We start from the raw sequence: 25,459 nt of genomic DNA on the forward strand, positions 1-25,459 counted from the left end.
GCAAGCACCACATCTTTTGATAGTATATTTCACAGTTACTTGTGCTGTGTGAAGAAAAATATTCTTTTCTCCGTACAAAAGAAGTTCAGGATTACTTTTCAAAGTTTTTTTTTTAAAAAAAATTGTTCAGACATCACATCTTTGGCCTGACATATAGTTATGAATCATCAGTCCAACCCTGTTTTTCATCTTCATGCTCCTCCAGCTTCATGGTGAGGAGTGTAGGTACTGTAATGCAAAATAGGGAGATCAAGGTTCTTTGATGCTAACCTTAAGGCCATGTGCCTTATTAGTAACTTGGGTTATTTGTGTCATTGTCTCGGGGAATTTCCATCTTTTACAGTCCATTTGGAAGGGAATTTTGAGCAACGTGGCTGAAATTGAGGACACCACTGACTTTTTTAAAGCTGGAGCAACATCGATGGATGTGGTTAGGTAAGTCACTGTTCTCTAAGACACTGAAGAGCATATAAGCATCTCACACAGCAAAATTTACTTTTCATATTATACCTTATGGAAGAGAGACAGTGATATCTTGGCTACAGTATTTTTAACCTGAGCAAAATGAATCAGATGACTCAAGCCAGAAACTCCTGTATTGCCTGTTAGCCCTGGATGTTGTGTTCCCAGTAAGCAATTTTATCACTCAGAACAAGCAAAATTGTTTGTTGACTCTGATTAATCTGTTAATGTTTTTATTTAAAACAGTAATGTTCCAGAGTGCCAATTCAAAGACATATGCTGTAGAGAAAAAGGGGAAGGGGTGGGAAAACCTCGGTATACATTATCATCCCACAAAGTTTTCTGCCAGATCAATGTTAGACAATTATCTATTAAAGATTCTTTAATTTGGATGCTTGCATGGAGCAGAATTATTCCATTCTCACTCTGTGATTCTTTGACTCTGTCCATTTCTGCGCTTGACCAGTTTTTCCTTTTTCAATGTCTTTATATCTTAAGGGTGATTGAAGAGATCAAGCAAAAATGTGCTGGACTTGAACTTCAGAATGAAGATATTTACATGGTCCCCAAATTTGGTGATTTTGTTCAAATGGTAGTCAGAAAGCACAGAGGAGAAGACAAGGAAGAAGAATTAGTGATAGATTATGTGAGCTGGTTTGTAAAATGTTATATGTACATTTGGGTAAATTCTATGCAGCAGATTGGTAATAAATACTGAACACTAAATAATTTCATCATAAGCAAAATCACAGTACTTTCACTTCTGTGCTGTACATATTTGTTCAGTGGTTGAAATGTGTTTTAATATTAAGCCATCAGATATTCGTGTGTGAGTACATGCATATGCGCATGTGCATACCTTTGAATCAGTTTGACCCTTGGTGACTTTCTGGTGAAGGCCCTATAGCTTTCTTAATAAGTTTTCAAAAATGATTTGCCATTGTTTGCTTCCTAGGGCTGAAAGAGAGAGGTTACCTAACTGGTTTTATGCCTAAGACAGGACTAGAACTTCAGGTCTCCTGGTTTCTAGCTTGATGCTTTAACCACTACAAATTGGTTCATTGATATTTGCAGACAGTACAATACAATAAATTAGTATTTATTATTTGCCTTGTGATGGAATCTAAAGATTGCCTTCAATTCAATGACTTGGGCTATAATCAGTTGGGAGGATCTTCAGGACATATGCTTGTTACGCATCATGTTTTCTGTAGGAAAGCATTGTTTCTATGATACATTGCTGAACAAAATCATTTGTTTTGTCCTAGGTTTCAAAATATATTAACCATATGACTATAAAGATGCCATGTCAGTGCTTTATCAATGGGAAATTTGTAAATGCTGAAGGTGGAAACACATATGACTCTATAAATCCAACAGATGGATCAGTGAGTAAACCTCAGTACAGTAACACTTCCCCCCACCCCCGGAAGCACTCGTATTTGTAGCAATCATATCATGCTGTTGATGAGTATACCAATGTGTTCAGTTTTTTTTCAAAAGCAGAATATAAGCAAGCAAATGTTGCTTTAAAAGTATCAGCATTTTGGTGAATTGCATTGCGTTGGGCCTTTCTTGTGACCTTTAGAGCAGGGTGTCAAAGTGGCGGCCCGTGGGCTGGATGTGTCATGTGTAGGCCACGCCGACCCCAGCTCTGCAAAGGCAAAAAAATGTCACGATACGTCATGTGACATGATTGAGTTTGACACCTGTGCTTTAGAGGGTATGACAGAACAACGGATCCAAAATTTAATAACTTGCAAAATAACCATCTTTTTCTAATGAAGATAATGCCAAATTGTATATTACAATGTTGCCTGCAAGTATGTAAGGGACAACTCTGCATACTGATGTAGTGACATTTCATCTCCCTCCTATGGATACACTATGCAAAATCAGATTGACAACCTGTCACCATCAGGAGCATAACAAATACGTGATAGAAGGAATTTTTTTTTTTAAAATGAAACTGGTGGGGGGGAGGGGAGTAGAGTAAGGCTCAACTGTTTGCTGACAACAGGTGAGCACATCTCGGTTGAGAATTTCTTTGCCCATCAATTGGTCAGGAAGGACAAGCTAATTGATCACTGATTGCCAGGAATGCAAGCTCACCACCACTGTAAATGTACTTTTCCCATAGAATCCTGTAAACTTAAAACAGAGCAAATAGTTTGATGATGGCTTGGACCATGATAAAGATTTGGGCAACAAGGGGGAAAAATGATCATCTGAAAATGGCTCTCTTCCAGTTCTTGATATTACACTGCCACAATTTCCAAATACATATGTTGATAATTGATATCCCAGCATATCATAAGAGGCGGCTGGAAAAACTTGATATGTACCATTGCAACTAATAATAGTTAATATCCAGAAATTGCCTGCTCAGCCTGTTTGAGAGATTAATTGCAGTCCTAATAATAATTTATAGGAAGAAGTAACAAATATTCAACACCCTTTTGTTTACTTGATTGTATTTTAAAGATCAAGGTTAATTAATTCAAGTCAATACTGGCCAGTCTAGGAAATTATAGCCTATGTTAAAAGTATAAAACATATTTTTGCGTAATTTTTGCAAAAAAAAATTGTTATAGAATCAGAGAACTCTGGCAGTATGAACTGAACAAAACATGTTGTTAAAGCCAGCAGCTCCGTTTAGACGTCATATTTAATTTCTTTAAAATTTTGGCTTAATCATAGAACTCAACATGCTTTCACTTAGTTTTTCTTTGCAATCAAGAGCAATTAAACAAATTACCTGCATTTTCCTTGGTTTATTTAAAGCTACCTGCAAACTCAGACATTTGATTCCTCTGAGAAAAATAGGCAGATTTCGTAGTTCCCTCTCACGCTCTCTCTCTCTCACACACACACATACGCACACACACTGCTAAACAAACCCTGGAGTTTATATAAATGCTCCTACAAGATGGAGAAGCCAAGCGTGAATAATCCAACAGCACAGATCCACATGTGTTACATTTAGGATTAAGCCAGAATTCTAATGAATGGTTTAACATGTCAGAACATGATCAGTGAATTGCTATCTACCAGTTTTATCTATTTTTATTTTTTGCTCTCATTTTCTTTTTCCTCTTCTTTTTACTTTTGTCCCTTTTCCATAAAAATTGTAACAAAACATTTATACTTCATGTACTATCAATCTAAAAAACCAAAGATGGAAGGAAGGAGACACAATGAAATGAATGGAAAAAATGGGAGGTTTGTAGTTGAATTAGTAAAAACCGATAAAGCGGTTGTTGTTTGTAAGTTAGCAACTTCTTATCTTTATGTAAGGTGATTGCTAAAGTGTCACTGGCTACAGTGAGTGATGTTGACAAAGCGGTGGCAGCAGCAAAGGATGCCTTTGAATACGGTGAATGGGGAAAGATGAATGCAAGAGAAAGAGGGCAATTAATGTACAGGTATGGCAATGCAGAATATCTTACATTCTTACTTTTATTTCTGTTCTGTTCACTCTGTGATCTCTTAATATGTCCATTTGATAGTGCAAACGTATTGAGAAAACAGACAATATAAATATGACTTTTTTATTTCTTTTTGTGCTGTTAAGTTAGTTTTTGACTCTGGCAATTGCCTGAACTCATCCTTGCAGTAGTTTGGAAGTGGTTTGCTCTTGCTTCCTTCCTTCCTAGGGCTAAGAGAGAGTGACTGGCCGAAGGCCATCCAGCTGGTTTTGTCCTTAAAATGGGATTAGAACTCACGACCTCCCAGTTTCTAGCCTGGTATCTTAACCACTATACTAAACCAGTTCTAAACCCTGAATATCATGTAACCCCTCCCTCAAATCCTGTATACATTTATTTCAAAGATGTAGATAGCAGTTTTCAAACTAAGGGCCACGCTTGACTTCTGAGCAGCTCCCAGACAAGAAGGGCAGAAAATGAAAGCAACTAGGCCAGGATAAAACTAAATTTGATTTGACTTCATGTATTAGTTTAATTAAAATTTAATTAAATATAGGCAATGTCCATTTAAAACATTTCCCACATCTCTGATATTAAAATGTGCCAGTGTCCTTGGAAGTATTCTTGAGAGCTGCATCCAGGAGTTTGGGACAGGTTCATGTTGCAAGTCAATGGCTAAAATGTGATGCTTATACTTGAATGTACTAATTACTTAAATTATTGGAATACTAATTTGCCTCTAAGGAGGTCAAGATGATATACTGTGAATTCTACACCCTCAGAAACATTATCTTTATAGCAATCTTGTAAGCTTCAGGTTACCCAGATTTAAATCTTCCTAGGTTTTTCCAGATAATATCATATAGTTGTTGTTCTTTCCCTATGTTTCTTAGGAATTACATTCACATTAAACTGATTTTCAATCATGGTTAATTGTAATACATAATAACTGACAGATAACACTATGGTAAAAAATCAGTCAGCCACATCATGACTTATTGCAGTGTACAAAGCAGGCTTATGAAAGCTTTTTCCACCCCTGGTTTCCAAACTATTACAGAATAATGCCCTGATTTTCCAATCACCCACAATTTTCATGTGACTTAAATTCAGTAAACTTACTTTCCAGACTAGCAAGTTTCAGCATGAATTCCAACATTTAAAAACATGTCATGTTGTCTTTTTGTTCTACCGTCTGTATGATTCTATTGAAAGACTTGCGGATCTGATGGAAGAACATCAAGAAGAGCTGGCAACCATAGAGGCTATTGACTCTGGAGCTGTGTACACATTAGCTTTGAAGACCCACGTAGGAATGTCAGTGCAAACATTCCGATATTTTGGTGGATGGTGTGACAAAATACAGGCAAGCTAATATTTGAGTTGGTGTCAAATCTTCAGTATTATATGTGACATTATTTAGACAATTCAATTAGTACAGAGCACAGTAAAAATGCACTTCTTAAGGTTTCCTCAAAGACTGATTATCTTCCAGAATTATTATGTGGGTCAGACCTAATTCTTGCTAAAGATAAAGGCAACCCAAACCAAAACTTAGAACAATAGCAAAGTTTCTCAGCATTGAAAGGGGTGACTTGTAGCTGAAGTCCATACTTCCTTGCTTTATGCATAGCTAATTTCACAGAAATATGAATTCATTTCTGAGAAACCAGGAGCTATCCTTACGTTAAGACTGAACAACTTTATGATAGCAAGCACTTCACTTAATGGGATTGTAGGTAATTATCCCAAATGGCAGAGCTACATCACATACTGGACAGAGTTGAAATCTCCAATGCTTTGTACTTGTGGGCTAGTTTCTGCAATCCAGGGAGATATTTATAAAGTGTCAATTTTTAAAAACTGCTTAAAGGTGGAAAACTACAGTATATCCTCAGTTGTCAGTAGTAATGGTCGGGGGGGGGGGCGTTGGGGAAATCATAAAAGGGGAAAAATGCAAGCCTGATTTATAGTTTACCAACTCCTGTCTTACATAGGCAATTGTGTGTGAAATGGTTATAGGTAATCCTCGACTTACAGCCGTTCATTTAGTGACTGTTCAACGACATTGAAAAAAGTGACTTATGACTGTTTTTCACACTTATGATCATTGCAGCATCCCCACGGTCATGTGATCAAAATTCAGATGCTTGGCAACTGACTCATACTTATGACGGTTGCAATGTCCCAGGGTCACATGATCCCGTTTTGTGACCTTCTGACAAGCAGAGTCAATGGGGAGGACCAGATTCACTTCACAACTGTATTACTAACAACAACTGCAATAATTCACTTAACAGCTGTGGCAAATAAGATGGTAAAATGAGGCAAAACTCACTTAACAACTGTCTTGCTTAGCGACAGAAACTTGGGGATTGGTTGTGGTCGTAAGTCGAAGACTACCTGCATTACTTTTTAAAATAAAAATATCAGTTCGACTTTTTTGTTTAATGAAAAGAACTCTGCTTTCAAACTGATTCATATGCAAGGTTATCAGTGAAAAAAGCAGCCCCCCCGAAGAGATACGGATAATAGTAGATAATGTCCATGTATCTTCCTCACTACCAGTATTCATGTATATTTATCAGCATATGGGATGTTGTAGGAGACATTCTGTAACTGCTAACAGGTTATTCAGACACATGTGATGATACAATTGATGCCGCTTTCGTCATGACTGTCATTTAAAAAAAAAAGGATAAGTGTTTTTTCATTTAGGGTTCTACCATTCCAATAAACCAAGCACGACCAAACCACAATTTAACGTTCACCAGAAAAGAACCCTTAGGGTAAGATCCATTGTCTTTGTTAATGAAACCAGACTCCGATTAATTTTACTCATAACATGTTTCTCCTGTGTTTTGAAATTCAAATTTACTTTTGTGTTTCTTTCTCCCTGGAATCTGAAGAGTCTGTGCTATTGTTATTCCATGGAATTATCCACTGATGATGCTGGCATGGAAGAGTGCGGCATGTTTGGCTGCTGGCAATACCTTGGTTCTGAAACCAGCACAGGTAACATCAAGCTGGCCAATGATACCTTGGAATACAGCATTCCTTGCATTAGTAGTTTCTGCCTGGCAGAGGTACAGATGTAGAATGTCTTTTGACCAGTTGATCAATCCGTTGTGGACCTTAATGGAAAAGCACAGATAAAAATAGCAATAGCACTTAGATTTATATGCTGCTTCTTAGTGCTTTACAGCCCTCTCTAAGCAGTTTACAGAGTCAGCATATTGTCCCCAACAATCTGGGTTCTTATTTTACTGACTTCGGAAGGATGGAAGGCTGAGTCAATCTTGAGCCAGTTAGGATTGAACTTCTGGCAGTGGGCAAGGAATTAGCTTGCAATACTGCATTTTAACCACTGCACCACAACGGCTCAAATAAAAGTAGAATGTTTGTGAACAGTATTAAAGTACAATAACATTCCCAACCTGGTGCCCAGAGGCATCTTGCTTGCAACAGTAATGGGAATTTAGTTATATATTTAAGATATTTATAGCCTGACTACTCTCCAGAAGATCTTACTGTGCAATACATTCATGCAAGCAAGCCTAGGCAATAAAGCCAAAAAAGATAAGTTAATGCACATAGTAAAGTGTGCACATAATTATTGCATGGGACACTATAATGAAATTAAAATATATTCTATGAAAACATGCTTATGGTGTACCTCTACAATCTAAATAAAATTGTTTTTATTTAGGTAACTCCGCTGACTGCCTTGAAATTTGGAGAGCTCTCTCTGAAAGCTGGATTTCCTAAAGGGGTTATCAATATTTTACCTGGTTCAGGTACAGTGGGAGTGTAAATATTTATAGTCTTTCCTAACTTTTGCCCTTCAGATGTATTGGAAGTATGAGACTCAGAATTTTTAGTCAACATGGCCAACAGCTGGGAATGATGGAATATGCATTATCACGTGTCTAGAGGACCTCAACTTGGATTCAAAGAATAGTTCAGGTGGAAAGGGGTACAGGAGCATTAAGTGACATTCTGCCTCAAAATCTCCATCTCCCAGTTTCAGTAAAATTCATAGTATTGTATCTCTTACATCATGTAGGTGGTTTAGTAGGACAACGCTTATCAGAACATCCAGACATCCGTAAACTTGGGTTCACTGGCTCAACACCAATTGGGAAACATATCATGAAAAGGTAATATTTCTCAGTGCAAGATCTTATCTTTTGCTCAGTGGGAAGTTGTGTGAATCCTACTTTACCTGAGAATCTCCATGTTGTTTACCAGCATTGTCAGAATAATACTGAGTTAAACACTGATATTGGTTTGGATGCACCAAACTTGCTTGTGTGAGTACTTTCCCTGTTTTTGTATACTCCTTTCCACTTCCAAAATTTGCTACTACAATTTGGATGACTTTTGCAAATTTAGCTAGGATCCAGTAAGAGAAAAATGTTGCCAAGATATAAATTGTAATGTACAGTAGTTTAACTATGTTTAGTATTTAACTTATTTTTGGGAAATAAGTAAAATAAGTATATAATAAAGTATTTACACCACAATATGTCTTAATATCACTAAGAAATGAGGAAAATGGTATCTGATTTTCAGGCTTCTGTCATTTATCGTTTTATTCGTTGTAGCTGTGCTGTCAGTAACCTGAAGAAGGTTTCTTTGGAGCTGGGTGGAAAATCGCCACTGATCATATTCAATGACTGTGAGCTTGACAAAGCTGTGAGAATGGTAAATAAGCTTTTAAGCTCCATATAAAATTTTCTTCAGAAAGAGTATGGTTAAAATGTCCCATAATACACTGTGCCTTTTTACTAGTGTTCTAGAGAAGTGTGTGCAACCTGCATCTATCTCTACTACACTGTGAGCTTTTTAAATTTTAAAATCCCCCTCAAGCAATTGAGGCACATAGGAACACCTGCCATTTGGGCAGGAGAGAAGACAAGAAAAGAATTGGGCAGAAAGAGAAAGGCGGAGAGAGAAAGACATCTCAGAAAGGAAAATTGGTGGTTTCATCCTTTTTGTTTCTGGACCTACCCACTCTTTGCCCATATATTATTGCAGGTCCACAAATTAATCCCAGGGGGAAAAAGTTCTCAATATTAAATATTCAGTATTTCTATTTCAATATTCGTAAAAGATAGTATTTTGTAGGGATAAGCTGCACAGTACCTACAGACCCCCTCTTTGATAATCCTCAGGCTCCTTGTACTATGTGACATTTTCTAAATTTAGTTTAGAAAATTTAAAAGGCTGCCTCAAGAATCAGATTTATTTGTAACAATACCTTCTGGCCTCACAAAACTCCCACAGGGATGGTACAGAGTATCCTGAAAGGCTGATTCACTTTCTGGTAAATTAGTATTTTAGGACCACCATCCTCAGTAAGGGCTGGTTTTTCATGGCAGCCTGTCTGAATAAATAGATCTTCCATCACTTTCAAAATTCAAAAGGGACATCCAGCTTTAAAGTCTGTTTTATATTATTAAATTTTGTTAAGTTACTAAATATGTATAATAAATTTATTTATACAGTACTGCATACTGTAGTCCTTCATTTATCAGTCATCAGTCATCACTTTTTTATGTCATCTACCTTCCATTATATGCAGAAATTACTTTCTCGTTTTTGATGGATATGTTACTCTTCTCCAAGCTGGGGCTCTCCAGATGTGGTACAATTTAACCCACATTATTTCCTGACAGCAGGGAGAGCTGAAGAGCAACACATCTGGAAATCACTAGGTTGGAGAAGCTGAGCTACACAAAGAGAGACTGAGATTTAGCTTTACATTATGGTCTCATTAAAAAACTGAGTGAGAAGTTTTTAGACAGAAAAAGATTTAAAGGCAACCATAAAAACCAAACCAAATCAAAAATGGTATATTCTTTTTCTTATGATTCAGGGCATGGGAGCAGTATTCTTCAACAAAGGAGAAAATTGCATTGCAGCTGGTAGACTGTTTGTTGAGGAATCTATTCATGATGAATTTGTTAAAAGAGTGGTAAGAAACTTTAAAAGAGTGGATGTTGAAAAATAATCCTGACGTACCAATTGTAACTTTGTACAGGTAGCCCTCAACTTACAACATAATTGGGACAAGAATTTCTGCTGTTACACAAAGTGGTTGTTAAGTGAGCCATGCCCCATTTTACAAATTTTTATCAATTTTTTTCACCCGTGGTTGCCAAGTGGAATCATGTGGTCATTAAGAAATCTGGCTTCCCTCATTGACTTTGCTTGTCAGAAGCTGCCTGGAAAGGCAGTGAAGGCAATCACACTACCCTGGGCTGCTGCAGCCACAGTAAATACACATCAATTGCCAAACACCTGAATTGTTGTAAGTCACTTTTTTCAGTGCTATTGTAACTTCAAACGATCACTAAGCGAATGGCTATAAGTTGAGAACTACTTGTAGCAATAATAATTTTCACTGATAAAATGTGAGTAATGGAGTGAAGCCCTATTTTCTCAGTGTTCATTGATTTTCTGATGTGGCAGAGTTTCGGGTTTGTTTAGTTTTGATCAAGCAACTTTTATTACTTTTCAAGCTCTGCTGACCATGTTCTACAGAAGGCACTTTCTGTTCCCACTTCCATTTCATTAAGCAAGGTGATATGGATCTGCATACCAGCAAAAATTACTGATACACTAGCTTTCCTCAGCATCAGATGTTATGGGCATTAAAATGTGAAACACAGCATCCAAAGTATACCAGACTGTTTCCTTGTATTTGGCTTGAGGTTTAGGAACATATTAATGTTACATTCTACAGGACTTTATATTTCTTCTTCTTCTGTGTTTAGATTGAACTTTAAACTGCCAGAATGAAGCCACCTTCTTGTCTTTGTTGCTGGTCAAAAATAAGTTATTATTGGTACATGTTTCTGGTAGTAGCCAACATATCAGCCAGAATGGGCCAGGCTCTGTGTCTCTCCACATTCATGTAGCATGTTGTTATCCACTAAGAGCCTCCACTCAAGCATATTCGCAGACGGTGTTAGCAGGGGGACAGAGGTCAAGCCCTAGGCCCCTTAGTTGTGGAGTGCCTCAGGGATCGGTGCTCTCGCCCCTCCTGTTCAACATCTATATGAAGCCGCTGGGAGAGATCATCCGTGGCTTCGGGGTGAAATATCATCAACATGCTGATGATACCCAGCTTTTCATCTCCACCCCGAACCAACCCAGTGATGCCCTCGACGTGATGTCCCGTTGCCTGGAAGCGGTACAGATTTGGATGGGAAAGAACAGGCTTCGATTCAACCCGGCCAAGACTGAGTGGCTCTACATACCATCATCTCGTTTAGTCCAAGAGGTTCCATCTTTGACTATAGGAGGAGAGATGCTACCTCCCATTGATGAGCACGCAATCTGGACGTCCTCCTAGATTCACGACTCAGTTTTGAAGATCATATTGGAGTCGTGGCTAGGGGGGCATTTGCCCAGATTCGCCTAATATACCAATTGCGCCCCTTTCTGGACCGAGATGCCCTACGTACAGTCACCCACACACTCGTTACCTCCCGTATAGACTACTGTAATGCTCTCTACATGGGGCTGCCCTTGAAGACCACCCGGAGGCTTCAGCTGGTGCAGAGTGCAGCTGCACGGGTAGTGATGGGAGCACCCTGATACTCCCATATTACACCCCTCCTGCGTGAGCTGCATTGGCTACCAGTTGCCCTCAGGGTGAGATTTAAGGTGCTGGTACTTACCTTTAAAGCCCTACATGGCTTAGGCCCGGGATACTTGCAGGACCATCTGCTGCCGGGAACGAATTCCCATCGCCCAGTACGCTCACACAGAGAAGGCCTCCTCAGGGTACCGTCAGCTAGGCAATGTCGGCTGGCGACCCCCAGGGGGAAGGCCTTTTCTGTGGGAGTGCCAGTCCTATGGAATCAGCTCCCCCCTGAGCTTTGGATGGCCCAAAATCTCCAGTCCTTTCGCCACGGCCTCAAAACACTCCTTTTCCACCTGGCTGACCTGGACTGACAGGCATTTTAATTATATTTACAATTTTTAATTTATTTTTAATTTTTAATTTTAATTTATTGCACAGATGATTTTAATTTTATTTTTATCTTAATTTCTGTACTTATTATATGTTTTGTTGTTAGCCGCCCTGAGTCCTTCAGGAGATAGGGCGGGATATAAATCCCATTAATAAATAAATAAATAAATAAATATTGATTTTACATTCATTCATTCCAACTCTCAACTATTCAGGGTCCTCCAAGTAGTATAAGGGAAGTCAGATCCTTCAGCCATATCCTCCTTTAATGTTATTCCTTGCTCGATGGTCTCCTTCCTCCATCTTTTACTTCAATGTTGTTCTTGCGTACCCTCAAGAATGTTCTTTCCGTATAGGGCTCTGTACAATATAAGGTGAACCAACAGAGGACAATGTCTTCTAACTTTAAAAATCCTAATTATATGATGTTATCTATAAAATTTTGGCTGATATATTACACTATTTAATCCTCACTTTCTTTGGTAATCTTTAGGTGGAAGAAACCCAAAAGATGAAAATAGGTGATCCACTTGATAGAGCTACAGACCACGGACCTCAAAATCACAAAGCACATTTGGAAAAGCTTCTGGAATACTGCCAAACTGGAGTAAAAGAAGGAGCAACTTTAGTATATGGAGGGAGACAAGTATGTAGACCAGGTAAGTAAGATCTAATATAGGGCTACACAATTACATTCACATTAATTACAAGTATACTGCAATTCAAACACATGGGACATTTAAAATAAAAATTGTTCATGATGTTAAAGGCAAGAGAAAAATTAAAAGTGACAAATTACATTTTGGGGGGGAAATCCTTGCCTGTTCTGAATAGCTGCAAGAAGTGAATCTAAAATCAATTTGATTTTTATTGTTTTTATTTATATATTGGATTTGTTAAGGCTGCCCAAATCCAAGAAGACTCTGGGCAGCATACAGTAAGTCTGCTATGCTCTGGTTCCTCAAATAATCTCCCAGCAATTGCAACAGAAAGATTGCAGCATCAGGTCCAGTTGGTTATAAAACCTAAATTCAGGATGCATCTGCCTGGTATTAGATTTTTATCACTTTTCAGTTTTGTTTGCATTTGAAGCTTTTTTTTTCCAATGTAAAGAAAATCATAGTATGGCACATTATATAAAATTTGAGTAAGTGGAGAGACAAGGGAAATAATAGCAAACATACTGCACCAGGAACTGGACCACCATAGATATGCCAGAATCTTCCTTGGCTGATGTTGTTTATCACATTTTTCCTTTTCTCTCTTTTTAAAAATAATATTGTTATTAAACTTCGACATCAAACATTAAAATACAAACTAAGAAGCAAAATGGAATAACAAATTATGTGACAAAAATACATGAAACAAATTTATAACAAAAGTGACTTCTGATTTTCTTTTTAGTTCAATTATATTCAGTTCGTGACCCACCAAAATGTATGTTGCTGTTTTAACAATAACTAATTGTTCAGTTTTATTCCTGCAGTCATGGTATTATCATAAGGGTCAAGTAATTATGAAGCATGTAGAGGAAGGAGAGGAGAAGAGGAAGAAGGTAACTGATTGTAAAACACACAACAGAAACTGTAAACCTAACTCAAAATGACCTCTTTTTGACACCCTCAATGTTTGGAAACTAAAATATATATTGAATGGGTGCTTTTTTAAAAATAATCAATTGGCTAAAAATTAAAGTCCTTGTTTATTAGCCAAGTTACATACAAAATGCATTGCTGAGGATTGATAACGTATGACCCATGTATCAAGATAGAAAATGCTGGAGATTGTAATTACCCATTTTTCTTTCATTAGGCTTCTTCATGGAACCTACCATATTTATCAACGTTGAGGATGACATGCATATTGCCCATGAAGAATCCTTTGGGCCAGTGATGATCATTTCCAAATTCAAAGATGGGTATGTTCTGTTCCAATTAATGCTGTTGTTGGTGCAGCAGTTACAAGCTTTTCAAACCCTGGATCCTTGCAATTAATAGTCTTCTGAGAAGACAAAATGAACCTGCTTCACTCCTTTTCTCCAATGCAATTTACATACTGGAGGAAAACTTCTGTGAAGTAGATTCCACCCCTAATTTGGAATCCTGTATGAGTGTGGTGGCTCATGAGGTTAGGATGCTGGGCTGACGATCAGCAGGCTCGTTTTTGAGAGCTGGTTGCTGCCACGAGGCAGGGTGAGCTCTTAGCACACAGTTGAGCTTCTGCTGATCCAGCAGTTCAGGTGGGCAATCAGAAGTAGACAAATGAGTACCACTTTGGTAGGTAACTTAACAGGGTCATGAAAGGAGCCCCCAACTGGGCATCCCCCAGGCAATGGTGATGTCACTGTCCAATTCTTTCAACCTGGAAGCGCTTCCAGCATGACTGTAGTAGTATTTGGAATCCTATTTAATTACTACTGACATTCTCTCTCAGTCTATGACCTTAAGAACCATGCAATTTTTAATTTTGTGGATTAAATATCATTGCTATATCCTTATATTTAGGGATATTCATTACATACATTCTAGCCAAGTCTCAAAAATACTTCACAAAAATACCAGATTGGATATACAGATGGTTCTAAACAATGTTGTGTTTTAATCAATTAAATTCCAATGGCAGGTTTGCAATTCCAGACAGCTATAGAATATGTTTTATAAACCACGATTCTTAAATTACATGCTTCAACTGAAATAAATTTAATTATGGCTTAGCACAATATGAGAACACAATATATGCTACAAAATATGGAGTGCTAAATTTAGCATCTTTGGTATATTTTGTGCTGTCAATATCTTAGAATGTTTCTTTATTGCCACAGAGACATCGATGGAGTGTTAGAACGAGCCAACAGAACAGAATATGGTTTGGCTTCAGGTGTTTTCACCAAAGACATAAGTAAAGCACTATATGTCAGTGACAAACTGGAAGCTGGAACTGTTTTTATTAACACTTACAACAAAACTGATGTGGCAGCACCATTTGGTGGATTCAAGCAGTCTGGTTTTGGAAAAGATTTAGGTAAGCTGCATTTCATGTTTTCTCTCTAGACTCCAATTATACTTGCAAAGTGACATGTATTAAACGTAAGAAATTTATCACGTTCCAGAACTCTTTGGCTCCTATTTTGAATCAACATTGTAAACAACCATGAATAATGGGTTTTGAAATGTAATGAGAGAAATTATTGTTATAGACTACTTGTTCTCTAAAACCCTAGTAAGACCACACCTGGAATACTGTGACCAATTTTGGTCACCATACTATAAAAAAGATGTTGAGACCTTGGAAAAAGTTCAGAGAAGAACAACTAAAATGATGAAAGGCCAGGAGACTAAAACATATGAAGAATGGCTGCAGGACTTGGATTTGGCTAGTCTAAAGAAAAGAAGAAATACGGATGACATGATAGCAGTATTCTAGTATTGAGGGGCTGCCACAAAGAAAAGGGGGTCAAACTATTCTCCAAAGCACCAGACAGCAAGACAAGAAACAATGGTTGGAAACTGATCAAAGAGAGAAGCAATTAAACTTCCTAACAGTGAGGATAATTAACCAGTGGAATAGTTTGCCCCCAGAAATTGTGGGCACTCCATCACTGGAGATTTTTAAGAAGAGACTGGACAGTCACTTGTTTGAAATGGTATAGGTTCTCGTGATTCCTATTCTATTCTTCTATTCTATTCTATTCTATTCTATTCTATTCTATTCTATTCTATTCTATTCTATTCTATTCTATTCTATTCTATTCTATTCTATTCTTTCTAATTCCTATTCTACAATGTGATTTTTGTAATGGAGCAATTGTCAAAATGCATTTGAAACGAAGTAGTAAATAAAGTTGTGCTGTTTTACCCTTAAAATCAGAGCACACTGAGCTTGTCGATCAAATGGTCGGCAGTTTGGCTGGTCGAATCCCGAGTGCCGCGTAACAGAGTGCCTGTTACTTGTCCCAGCTTCTGCCAACCTAGCAGTTTGAAAGCACGTAAAAATGCAAGTAGAAAAATAGGGACCACTACAGTGGGAAGGTAACAGCGTTCCGTGCGCCTTTGGCATCTAGTCATGCCGGCCACATGACCACGGAGACGTCCTCGGACAAGCGCTGGCTCTTCGGCTTTGAAATGGAGATGAGCACCGGCCCCTAGAGTTGGAAACGACTAGCACGCATGTGCGGGCGAACCTTTACCTTTACTTAACCCCATGTTAAAAGAACATGCAATTTAGAACCTTGCAAAATACAGGATTCTTTCAGAGTAGAGGCAAGCAATCTTTTAACATGAGGATGAAGGTTCATTCTCTGAGCTAGTGGGTTGGTTTCCGAATATTTCATTATAAGGCTAGGTAACATCTTCAACAAAGTTTAGGAGTTTAGTTTAGTTCCCCTAAACTCCATATCAATCTGTCTCTTGTATTGCATTTTATTCAACCAATCTCCATTATACGGAGGGTTTACTTGGTTTTGAGTTCTACCTTGCTTTTTGCAAACGCTCCCACTGTGAGGAGAGCGTTTGCAGACTCCTTGGAGACTCCAGCTACTCAAGACTTTCTTATTCCTTTTAGGTGAAGAAGCTCTTAATGAGTACCTGAGAACAAAAGCTGTAACTGTGGAATACTGAGCAGCTCAGCCAAGAAGCCCCATTCTTCCTCTGACCCACAGCAACTACAGCATTACAAACAAACGACAAAGTAAAAATGCTTCCTGGCATGAACATGCCAACCAGTGTCTCAGTGCAATGATCCAATTAAGCACATTTGCATTTATTCACAATAGGATTCCTCAAAGGAGTTCAACACTTGCTACGGATTACTGTGATCATAAATTCTTCCTTCCTATAACTATCATGTCCATCTGCTGACATTTAGGTCTATCTGAAGGTGAGACAGAAATCTAGAAACCATCAAATTTCTCATATTTCGTCTCTGTGAACCCTTTACTTAAGTTGGAAACGTGCTATAATTTTTTATTTGTCCTAAGTAACCATGTGGGTCTTGGCCACATTACACCAGCATCATACTTTTTTCCTGCAATAAACATGTTGCATATTTGAACTAACTCAGAAAACCAGTTTACCATAAACATGGTTTATGTATCCAAGGAAGTGCACTTACTATGAATCTGTACAATAGAGAATTGAACATCTGTGTTATTCCCCTAAATACAAAAAAGTTGTAGAACTATTTTGTAATTTGTTTGCTATTGAGTTGTATGTAATCTCTAATTGTGGGTGCCAATTACATTAAATAATGACCTAGTATTACATCTGTAAGATCACCTCTCGCTCTCGCATACATACACAATGCTTTTAAGTCATACCGCACATACTAAGTTTTGACTCACAGAAAAAGTCTAAATACAAACATTCTGAATTATTCAACAATTTAAAGCCATGGATTAATGCAATTTGTGAAGACAACCATGCCAGGTTTTGAATGTATTTACTACTTGCAATTGCAAAATATTTATTGAAAACGGCGTACAACATTGTGGTATAAAATACAATGAACAGAAAGATAAAACTATAGCAGTTTTTGTCTAAAAACAGTATTGGAAATTATGAACAGAAAGATACTTTTCCCTTTGTATCTTGCTTTCCAGGAATATACTAGAAAACCTTATTGTACCTAAATTTTATTTATATTTATGTACTACAATTATCAATTCACATCAATTCATGAAAGATGGTCCTCTATGAATGTAGGTTATGCACCATAATCTACCATGTATTATGAACTATTAATTATTGCTACTTCCAAAGTCTTCAGCCTATTTAACTTTTCATGTCAAACATTCCTGATTTGCATCCAACCCCGTTTTCAAGTAAGCAATAATAGCTCAAAAATTATTTATTTGGGAATAAAGTCTTATTCAGTGAAATGTACGCTCCAGTAATAATGCATAAAATAAAACTAATTTCAGTTCAATTTGACATGTATCTTGCAAATTGATGCCTTTTACAGTATAAAACAAATACTGTGCATCTAAAAAAATCTTTTTTATTTGGCTTAAATAAACTTTATGAAAATACAAGGCATATTGTAATTTCAAAGATGTAACATGTGATCTCACACTGGCTGGGATTTGATTTGTAACATATTTTGATCATTAAAAATACACCGGATTCCCAATGGCATTCCTCATTCTCCATTATGAATGCTTCTTATCAACCAAAATATTTCAGTCTAACACAATTCTTTCACCCCTACCGTAAAGGACTATTCAAACAAGGTGAGTAACCTTTGGCACAAACAAGCATGAATCCCAACCAGACTTGGGAGTTAGAAATTACGGTAGTTCATTTGGAAGGCCACTACTATATCATAAAACAGCGAGTCACCAGTCCAAATACTTCATAATTGAAACAATCTAGAGTAACTGATCTTTTTTACAGAGACACTGTCATTTGTCTGTATGTAACCCAAGAGTTGGTATTAATATGTAATGTTATTACAAATTAACTCATAAATAGTTCATAGCTATTGATTCTTCTGTTTCTGTCTGGTCCAATTATTCTTTTGCTTTTCTCTCAATTTTACAAATGAAATCCTCATTAATTTCTTCTGACTTGATAGCAGACCTACAAATGATTTTTATAATATGAACTTTCCAAGAGGCCTTGAAAAAATGAGGATAACATCTAGATATTGAAATGGCAGGAAAATAAGGCTAATTCACCTACTCGGTTTTACCATCCAACATTTCTATACGTCCTTCTCTTTTTGATAAAGAAAACTTAATATTTTCTTCTGTAACTTCTTCACAAACAGAGCTGTCCTCACATTCGGAATCATTTTCTGATTCTGTTGTATCACAGTCATTCAGTTCTACTAAGGCCACATTCTGTAAGAATTTAATAATGAAAGTAAGATACTATTAAGTGCACAATGAGAATGTAGAAGTACATCAGTTTCAATGCTGGACTATGAAATCAAAAGCAGTCAATTTTTAGTTTCAATGATCATTATCTTAGACTTAGAAAATATCTCAACATCAGTTCATTAACTATTCCCACTAGTACCAGTGAAAATGAGTGGGGAGTCCCAACCTACCAGATCCAATAGGCATGCTCAAGGTTCCCTTTATTAAAATGTCATTTTGTAGGAACTAGGAGATTTGCCTTCTCTGTTGTGGCCCCTGACTATGGAACAGCCTTCCCTGATCTTCTTGGTTTTCTAGAGAGCCATAAAGACCAGGCTTTTCCCCAAGTATTAGGCCCAGGTATTAAGGGAGCCTAATATACAGATGTATATTTGGTGAATTTGTTAATGTTACCTCCATTTTTCTTTTTATTGGATTTTTTAAAAACTTAGTTTTTAGTTATGGCATTCTATTTATAGGTGGCCCTCAAATTACAACCATTTGTTTAATGACCAAAGTTACAGCAGCAATGAAAAAAGTTTTCACAGTTATGACCATTGCAGAATCTCCAGTCACGTGATCAAACTTTGGGTGCTTAACATCAGCATGTATTAACAATGGTTACAGCATCCCAGGGTCTTGGGATTATCATTTGCAATCTTCTATGGGAGCTTCTGGCAAGCAAAGGCAATGGAGGAAGCCACATTAGCTTAACGACCCCATGATTCATTTAACAGCTTCAGTGATTTACTTAACAAAAATGTTGCAAAATGTTGGCAAAAATGTTGCAAAAAGATTCACTTAACAACCGTCTTGCTTAGCAATGGAAATTTTGGATTGAACTGTGATCAAGGACTAAGTGTATACTGGTTTTAGCAAAATGATTGCTTTCTGCCCTGAGTTACCTATTTCAGATGGTCAACCATCTAAGATGGTTGGCCATAGAAATGGTTTAAATAAAGAGATTATTTGTATGACAGTCACTGTCAAGAAAAAAATAGCCAAGAAAAAAATTAGCTGGATGGATTAATCAATTAATTGCCTTCCCTGATCAGAGGCTGAAAACACTTAGAAAAGAAATGCTGAAACAAAGCACCACAGAGCCAGTGGCTCTCATCTGCTGCTTAGGCAAATCTTCTGGGCTTGAGTTGGCCACCTCCATCAACAAGCAATGCAAGATCAGTGTTGAAAGGAATTTTGGAGACAATGTAGTCAAATGTCTTCAAGTAGGGGAAGGTGCTAGTTTAGCAACCCTCCTAATTTGGGACTCTTCTGCATGTCTGGTGTATAACATGAAGAGTTTGTAGCAAACCTTGTCCCTCTTCAGGCTGATGGGGAATTTTGAGAAATACAACCCTCAAACATCCGGACTGCATATGGAAAACAGAGCTACTTTGACACTTTGCCTGAAAAGTTTTTATATGCTTAACTGAAAAGCTTTGCGATGCCCATCCCCTTGGCCTCCCAGAAACATTGCTTTTATATAGCAATGCAAATTTTTTAGCTTGTAATTTTAGTCATGATCTTATTTTTTTAATTTGTACCCTGATTTTAATACTTTGCTGTTTAGTATCTGGCTATTTTCTGGGAGTCAAATAAATTTGATAAATAAATATTTCAGTCATAGCACAGAAGTCAATTAAAAAAAAAGATGGTAACATCCAGGTAATATCAACAACCTAAGATATGCAGATGATACCACTCTAGTGGCAGAAAGTGAAGAGGAACTAAAGAGCCTCTTGTTGTGGTGAAGAAGGAGAGTGCAAAAATTGGCTTGAAACTTAACATTAAGAAAACCAAGATCATGCCATCTGGCCCTCTCAATTCCTGGCAAATAGATGGGGAAGAAATGGAGGTAGTGACAGATTTTAGTTTCCTGGGCTCCAAGATCACCACAGACGGGGACTGCAGTCAAGAAATTAAAAGATGCTTGCTCCTGGGGAGGAAAGCCATGGCAAATCTAGACAGCATACTAAAAAGCAGGGACATCACCCTGCCAACAAAAGTGCATATAGTCAAGGCTATGGTCTTCCCAGTTGCAATATATGGCTGTGAAAGTTGGACCACAAGAAAGGCTGAGCGCCAAAGAATTGAGGCCTTTGAACTATGGTGCTGGATAAAACTTCTGCGAGTCCCTTGGACTGCATGGCGATCAAACTGGTCAGTCCTAGAGATCAACCCTGACTACTCTTTAGAAGGCTAGATCCTGAAGTTGAAACTTAAATACTTTGGCCACCTAATGAGAAGGAAGGACTCACTGGAGAAGAACCTAATGCTGGGAAAGGTTGAGGGCAAGAGAAGAAGGGGACGACAGAGAATGAGGTGGTTGGATGGAGTCACTGAAGCAGTAGGTGTGAACCTAAATGGACTCCAGAAGATGGTAGAGGACAGGAAGGCCTGGAGGAACGTGTCCATGGGGTCGCGATAGGTCGGACACGACTTCGCAACTAACAACAACAACATCCAGGTATTATTGTGAATAACAGTTTTTGAAGAGGTCTAGACACTAAAGAACAAGAAGTTTTTCTTCTTTGAGTATACCATAAACATGAATGTAATGCTCCATGCCAAGGAATTAATTAGAAACAAAAATATATTCACCATTTCAATTATCTTTTCCATCGAAGGATCTACATTTTCTATGTCAAACTCTTGGTCAGGCTTGCTGTCCATTTCTCTTCTCAGTTGATTATTTGCACTAGCCATCTGGGGTAGAAAATTCTGCACCTTATCTAAAACTTATGTACAGAAACATGTTTATGAAGATATTAATATGCTTCAAAACATGATTTAAAGAATTAAAAAACCCCACCACTGATTAAGTGATAGTATAGGAAGAACATAAGGACGGCCAGCAACACCCCACATATAGGAATGAAAATAAACATAGAAAGTAAATATAGAAATGTGCTGTTAATCAATTGCCATATTGCAAGATAAAATTATTATGAAATATTTAAACTTCAAATCCATCTCTATTTAAATAAAGATGCTATACAAAAATATACTTCATGATATTTAGTTTAACTACTACTAACTGTTGAGTAGTAGGGAAACCAATTTTAATGTTCACTCTCTGCTCTGCATAAATAATAGAAAATGCATGGTTCTTTTCAAAGATCTCCACATATATTTAAGCTTTAAATCCTTTGACATTCCTGAGGATACAGCCCCTTCCCCCCAAAGGCAAGACTTTATGATTCTTATTTTATAACATACATATAATTCAGGAAAGACACAATCCTCTAACTCAGTGTTTTTTAAACTTGGCAACCTTAAAATGGATGGACTTCAACTTCCAGAATTCCTCAGCCAACACACTGAGTAGAGAATTGTAGCAGTTGAAGTCCACACATTAAAGTTGCCAAGTTTGAAAAACACTGCTCTCAAGCCAGGGCAGTACTCTTAACTCACTGGTAATATATATAAATATATACTTACGGTTGCTCCTGGGCAGCCTAGTTGTCTGTAAGGTTGTGGCTTTCTTTTTAGCATGTTTTGACCTGAGCAAAAGTGTTTCACTGATACCTAGAAATCCAGAAGTCCTGCTTCAGTTGAAAAGGCACATACAACTGATTTTACTAGTACAGTATTTCTCTTTATAGGCACTTTGAACTCTACTGCAGATTAGTTGATGCAAAGCAGTTTATTCTAATAGCTACATGCTCTACTGTGAGAAGCATGGCACTTTTTTCAACTCCATGCACTACGAAAAGCAAATATGATAATATTGTAGAGACATGCTATAAAACTAAGCAAAACGTTTTAGGCTATTGTGCATTTCAAAAGTGGAAGGCACCATTCTCATCGACATTTAGGCAAGCATTAATATGTAAAAAACTATGAAATCAGAAGTGAGAAAGTCGAGATAGAAAGGAATTTTTTTCAGATGCAAACTTTCACTAATTTTAGCAGGCAAGTGCATTAACATTTTCTTAAAAGTTTCCAAAAACGTTGCACCTTATTTTTGAGAATATTTGTACGTGATGTTTATTTATTCGCGCAAGATCTCACGAACACCATGTCCCTACAGGACTTATATATATATATACTGTATTTTCCTTTTGGCAGTTACTGTTCAAGCCTACAGATTTTGGAAGCAACGCAAGGAAAAAACAAGTTACAGGTATTGCAGCGTTTCTCAAATTTGGCAATGTTAAGAGGTGTGGCTTCAACTCCCACAACTCCCGAACCAGCCACTGGGAATTGTAGGAGTTGAAGCCCACACATCTTAATGTAGCCAAGTTTGAGAATCACAGGTTAGTGGGAAAAGACGAGATCAGGAAACACGACATTCGTTCCTTGCCCTGCGGCTGCTCTCTTTGAACACATTCATCGCCAGTTACCTCCGCCGCCGCCCACGGAAAGAAGCACCCGAGATATCCCCGGATCCGCGTTGATATCCTTCTCCGCCATTCAGCTCAATATGCGCCCTACTCGCGGTAGCGACGCATCCCACCTCCAAGAGGAAGCCGGAACACACGGGAGGGAACGGCCAAAGCCAGAGTGGCTTCGCGAGCGTAACAGCGCCCCCTGGGAGCACAGAAGACCTATACTAGGCTCGACAGGACTTTATAGGAAAGCTGTATCAGAGTAAATTCTCATATATATTCACGTTTTATGTTCCGGTAGCCGTAATTTTCTTCTTGCAATGAAATGAACCTTTATTGTCAAAGTACAACTATGTGTACATTGAGATTAGCTGAGCCTCTTTTATAGATTCCAAGTGGCAGTTTGGGGTCTCAGTTACAAGCGACTACACATTTCCTGTCCTGCAGAGTTATTACAATGGCATTCTATAGATGATCCATGCAATGAAATAAATTATTGATAATTTTGCATTATCAAAATACCGAGGGTTTTCATCAAGCCCCCAAGTATTCCCTTCCTATTTAGATTTCTTTTAAAAAAAATCGGACAGTTTAACCAACCATTTTGTAACAGTTCTAATAAAGGTGTTATCTTACTGATAATTCTCCCAAAGATTCAGGATAGGGAGAGTATTGACACTTTTGAACTTTGGTCTTGGAGAAGACTGCTGAGAATACTATGAACGACCAAGAAAACAAACCAATGGGTCGCTGAACAAACCAATCCATCCCTTGAGGGACAAAGCACCAGGTTCAGACTATCCTACTTTGGACACACTACGTGAGGACCAAGCTCTCTGAAGAAGGCTCTACAGCTGGGAAAAGTGGAAGGAGGAAAAAGATGACAAGCAGGTGGATGGACTTACTTACAGTGGTGATGAGTGCTTCATTGGAAGACCTGAAAGACCAGATTAAGGACAAATAATCATGGAGAAAATTTATGTGGTTATCAAGAGTTGACAAAGATTTTAGTGCCCTTTAATCAAGCAACCCTCTTGAAATGTGTGCTCTACAATTAGAAGATTGTAATAGTGTGATTGCAAGCATTATGTAAATCTTTTCCATTTATTTTTTTTTCCTATAATATTTCAATAAGGTCACCATTATCTTGTCAGAAATTATTTTTCCTTTCAAATTTATATTTAATAGACAAACTTGCTAGTCAGTTTAGACATTCCTTTTTGTTTCCATGTTTAACATTGCTACTTTGTGTGGCTGTGGGGCTGTTGGAACTTCTTCCCCATTCCACCACTGAAATGTAGAGTGTATAGGATAAGCAGGTAACTTCTTCCCCGGTCTTTACATCATCCTTGGGGTCCGTTTCTTATGGCATTTTATCCTTCTTATCAGCTATCTGCTCTTTCTATGTGGGCACATGGAAGCTATTTCTTGAAAGAGCCTGTCAACCAGAACAATCTCTTCACCTCTCAGACTACAAGTTCCCCTAAGTACACACATTCCAATTGTAGAGAATGGACCGATTCAGTACAACTGCTTCTAGCTCAGGGGTAGGCAACCTCGGCACTTTTATGACTCATGGACTTCAACTCCCAGAATTCCTGAGCTGGCTGGCTCAGGAATTCTGGGAGTTGAAGTCCATGAGTCATAAAAGAGCCGAGGTTGCCTACCCCTGTTCTAGCTGCTTCCAGCAAATGTAAGATCTGCATAAAAGAAATAATGATTTGATATTAACACAGTCATAATGTTTTTATTATTCTGCTCTGCAATGCTGTTTTTACTGTTGTTAATCTTCCTTCATTTCAGACTGTTCTTAATTTTGTTTTGATGATTACTGCTGTGCATGTCAATCATGCTGAGCTTGAATTTTATGGCAGAAAAGCAGCCTTGCTCAAGGAGGGATCCTTTTGTCACAGCCCTTATCAGTATTTATTGTCTTACAATATTTAACCGATTTTTATTCTACATCAGCCAAAAAAGGAGTCTAATAGTTTGAAAAAAGTACAGTGATTAAAAATAAACAATGCCATTTCATAATCCATTAGGGAAGAATAAAAGCCAGACTCATAAAATATGAATGTAATATATCCAAGGTGTGAGTCATAGTCCAGCATTCTACAGGGCCTGTCAGGCACACGTTATGAGTGGTTAACTTGCAAAACCAGTATTTCCTGAATTTAATCACAGATAAAAACATGACAAGTACATTTTACTGCTCAAATAGTGTAACTGTACACAGTTGCAGAATACATGTTTGCTCAATAAGAGCCATCAAATGAAAAACAATGCAGGTTGTAAAATTTAGCTGTTGTTAAAAAATGAAATAAATTTCCCCAATTAAATATGACCAACGCTACGTTCATATTCCCCTTCATGGATTACTGCCTTGTCATGGCGA

At 37.7% G+C, this 25,459-nt stretch overlaps 2 protein-coding genes across 8 annotated transcripts in view; one reads left to right on the forward strand and one right to left on the reverse strand.

Annotated features, from left to right (window-relative positions):
* ALDH1L2 (aldehyde dehydrogenase 1 family member L2) overlaps window positions 1-16,522 on the forward strand; it is a gene marked incomplete at its 5' end in the record, with an annotated part of 32,004 nt that extends 15,482 nt beyond the window's left edge. Inside the window, 15 exons of the mRNA XM_081330755.1 lie at window positions 344-435; window positions 961-1,108; window positions 1,731-1,850; window positions 3,760-3,887; window positions 5,106-5,256; window positions 6,609-6,679; window positions 6,800-6,905; window positions 7,600-7,687; window positions 7,957-8,050; window positions 8,498-8,597; window positions 9,772-9,870; window positions 12,371-12,536; window positions 13,690-13,795; window positions 14,699-14,898; window positions 16,438-16,522. Coding sequence (XP_081186881.1) covers window positions 344-435; window positions 961-1,108; window positions 1,731-1,850; window positions 3,760-3,887; window positions 5,106-5,256; window positions 6,609-6,679; window positions 6,800-6,905; window positions 7,600-7,687; window positions 7,957-8,050; window positions 8,498-8,597; window positions 9,772-9,870; window positions 12,371-12,536; window positions 13,690-13,795; window positions 14,699-14,898; window positions 16,438-16,493 — 1,725 coding nt within the window. The 3' untranslated portion in view covers window positions 16,494-16,522. The remainder of the gene's footprint in view (window positions 1-343; window positions 436-960; window positions 1,109-1,730; window positions 1,851-3,759; window positions 3,888-5,105; window positions 5,257-6,608; window positions 6,680-6,799; window positions 6,906-7,599; window positions 7,688-7,956; window positions 8,051-8,497; window positions 8,598-9,771; window positions 9,871-12,370; window positions 12,537-13,689; window positions 13,796-14,698; window positions 14,899-16,437) is intronic.
* NOPCHAP1 (NOP protein chaperone 1) lies at window positions 902-23,485 on the reverse strand. 7 transcript variants are annotated; one of them, XR_014026839.1, is made up of 7 exons: window positions 23,080-23,482; window positions 22,175-22,261; window positions 21,335-21,471; window positions 18,555-18,715; window positions 13,709-13,878; window positions 12,352-12,479; window positions 11,749-12,276 (listed from the first exon to the last, which is right to left on the reverse strand). XR_014026839.1 is itself a non-coding variant. In XM_081330758.1 (5 exons), the coding sequence occupies exons 1-5, from the start codon at window positions 23,147-23,149 to the stop codon at window positions 949-951; spliced, it is 507 nt and encodes a 168-aa protein (XP_081186884.1). In that variant the 5' UTR covers window positions 23,150-23,485; the 3' UTR covers window positions 902-948. The 7 variants fall into 7 exon arrangements, 3 of the variants coding, with proteins under 3 accessions (XP_081186884.1, XP_081186885.1, XP_081186883.1); XR_014026840.1 differs by having other exon boundaries at window positions 11,749-12,479; XR_014026841.1 differs by having other exon boundaries at window positions 11,749-13,140.
* Between the last annotated feature and the right edge of the window lie 1,974 nt (window positions 23,486-25,459).

The sequence above is a fragment of the Vipera berus genome (genome assembly GCF_964194415.1).
Source record: "Vipera berus genome assembly, chromosome: 6".
In the NCBI taxonomy this organism is placed as follows: domain Eukaryota; kingdom Metazoa; phylum Chordata; class Lepidosauria; order Squamata; family Viperidae; genus Vipera; species Vipera berus.

Excerpts from the sequence above, each read along its gene's own strand:
- NOPCHAP1 (XM_081330757.1), bottom strand. The coding sequence starts at position 23,149 with ATGGCGGAGAAGGATATCAACGCGGATCCGGGGATATCTCGGGTGCTT. Across the intron at positions 18,716-21,334 it reads TGGAAAAGATAATTGAAATG|AATGTGGCCTTAGTAGAACT; the intron begins GTGAATATATTT and ends AAATTCTTACAG. Across the intron at positions 18,453-18,554 it reads ATGTTGGATGGTAAAACCGA|GTCTGCTATCAAGTCAGAAG; the intron begins GTAGGTGAATTA and ends AATCATTTGTAG.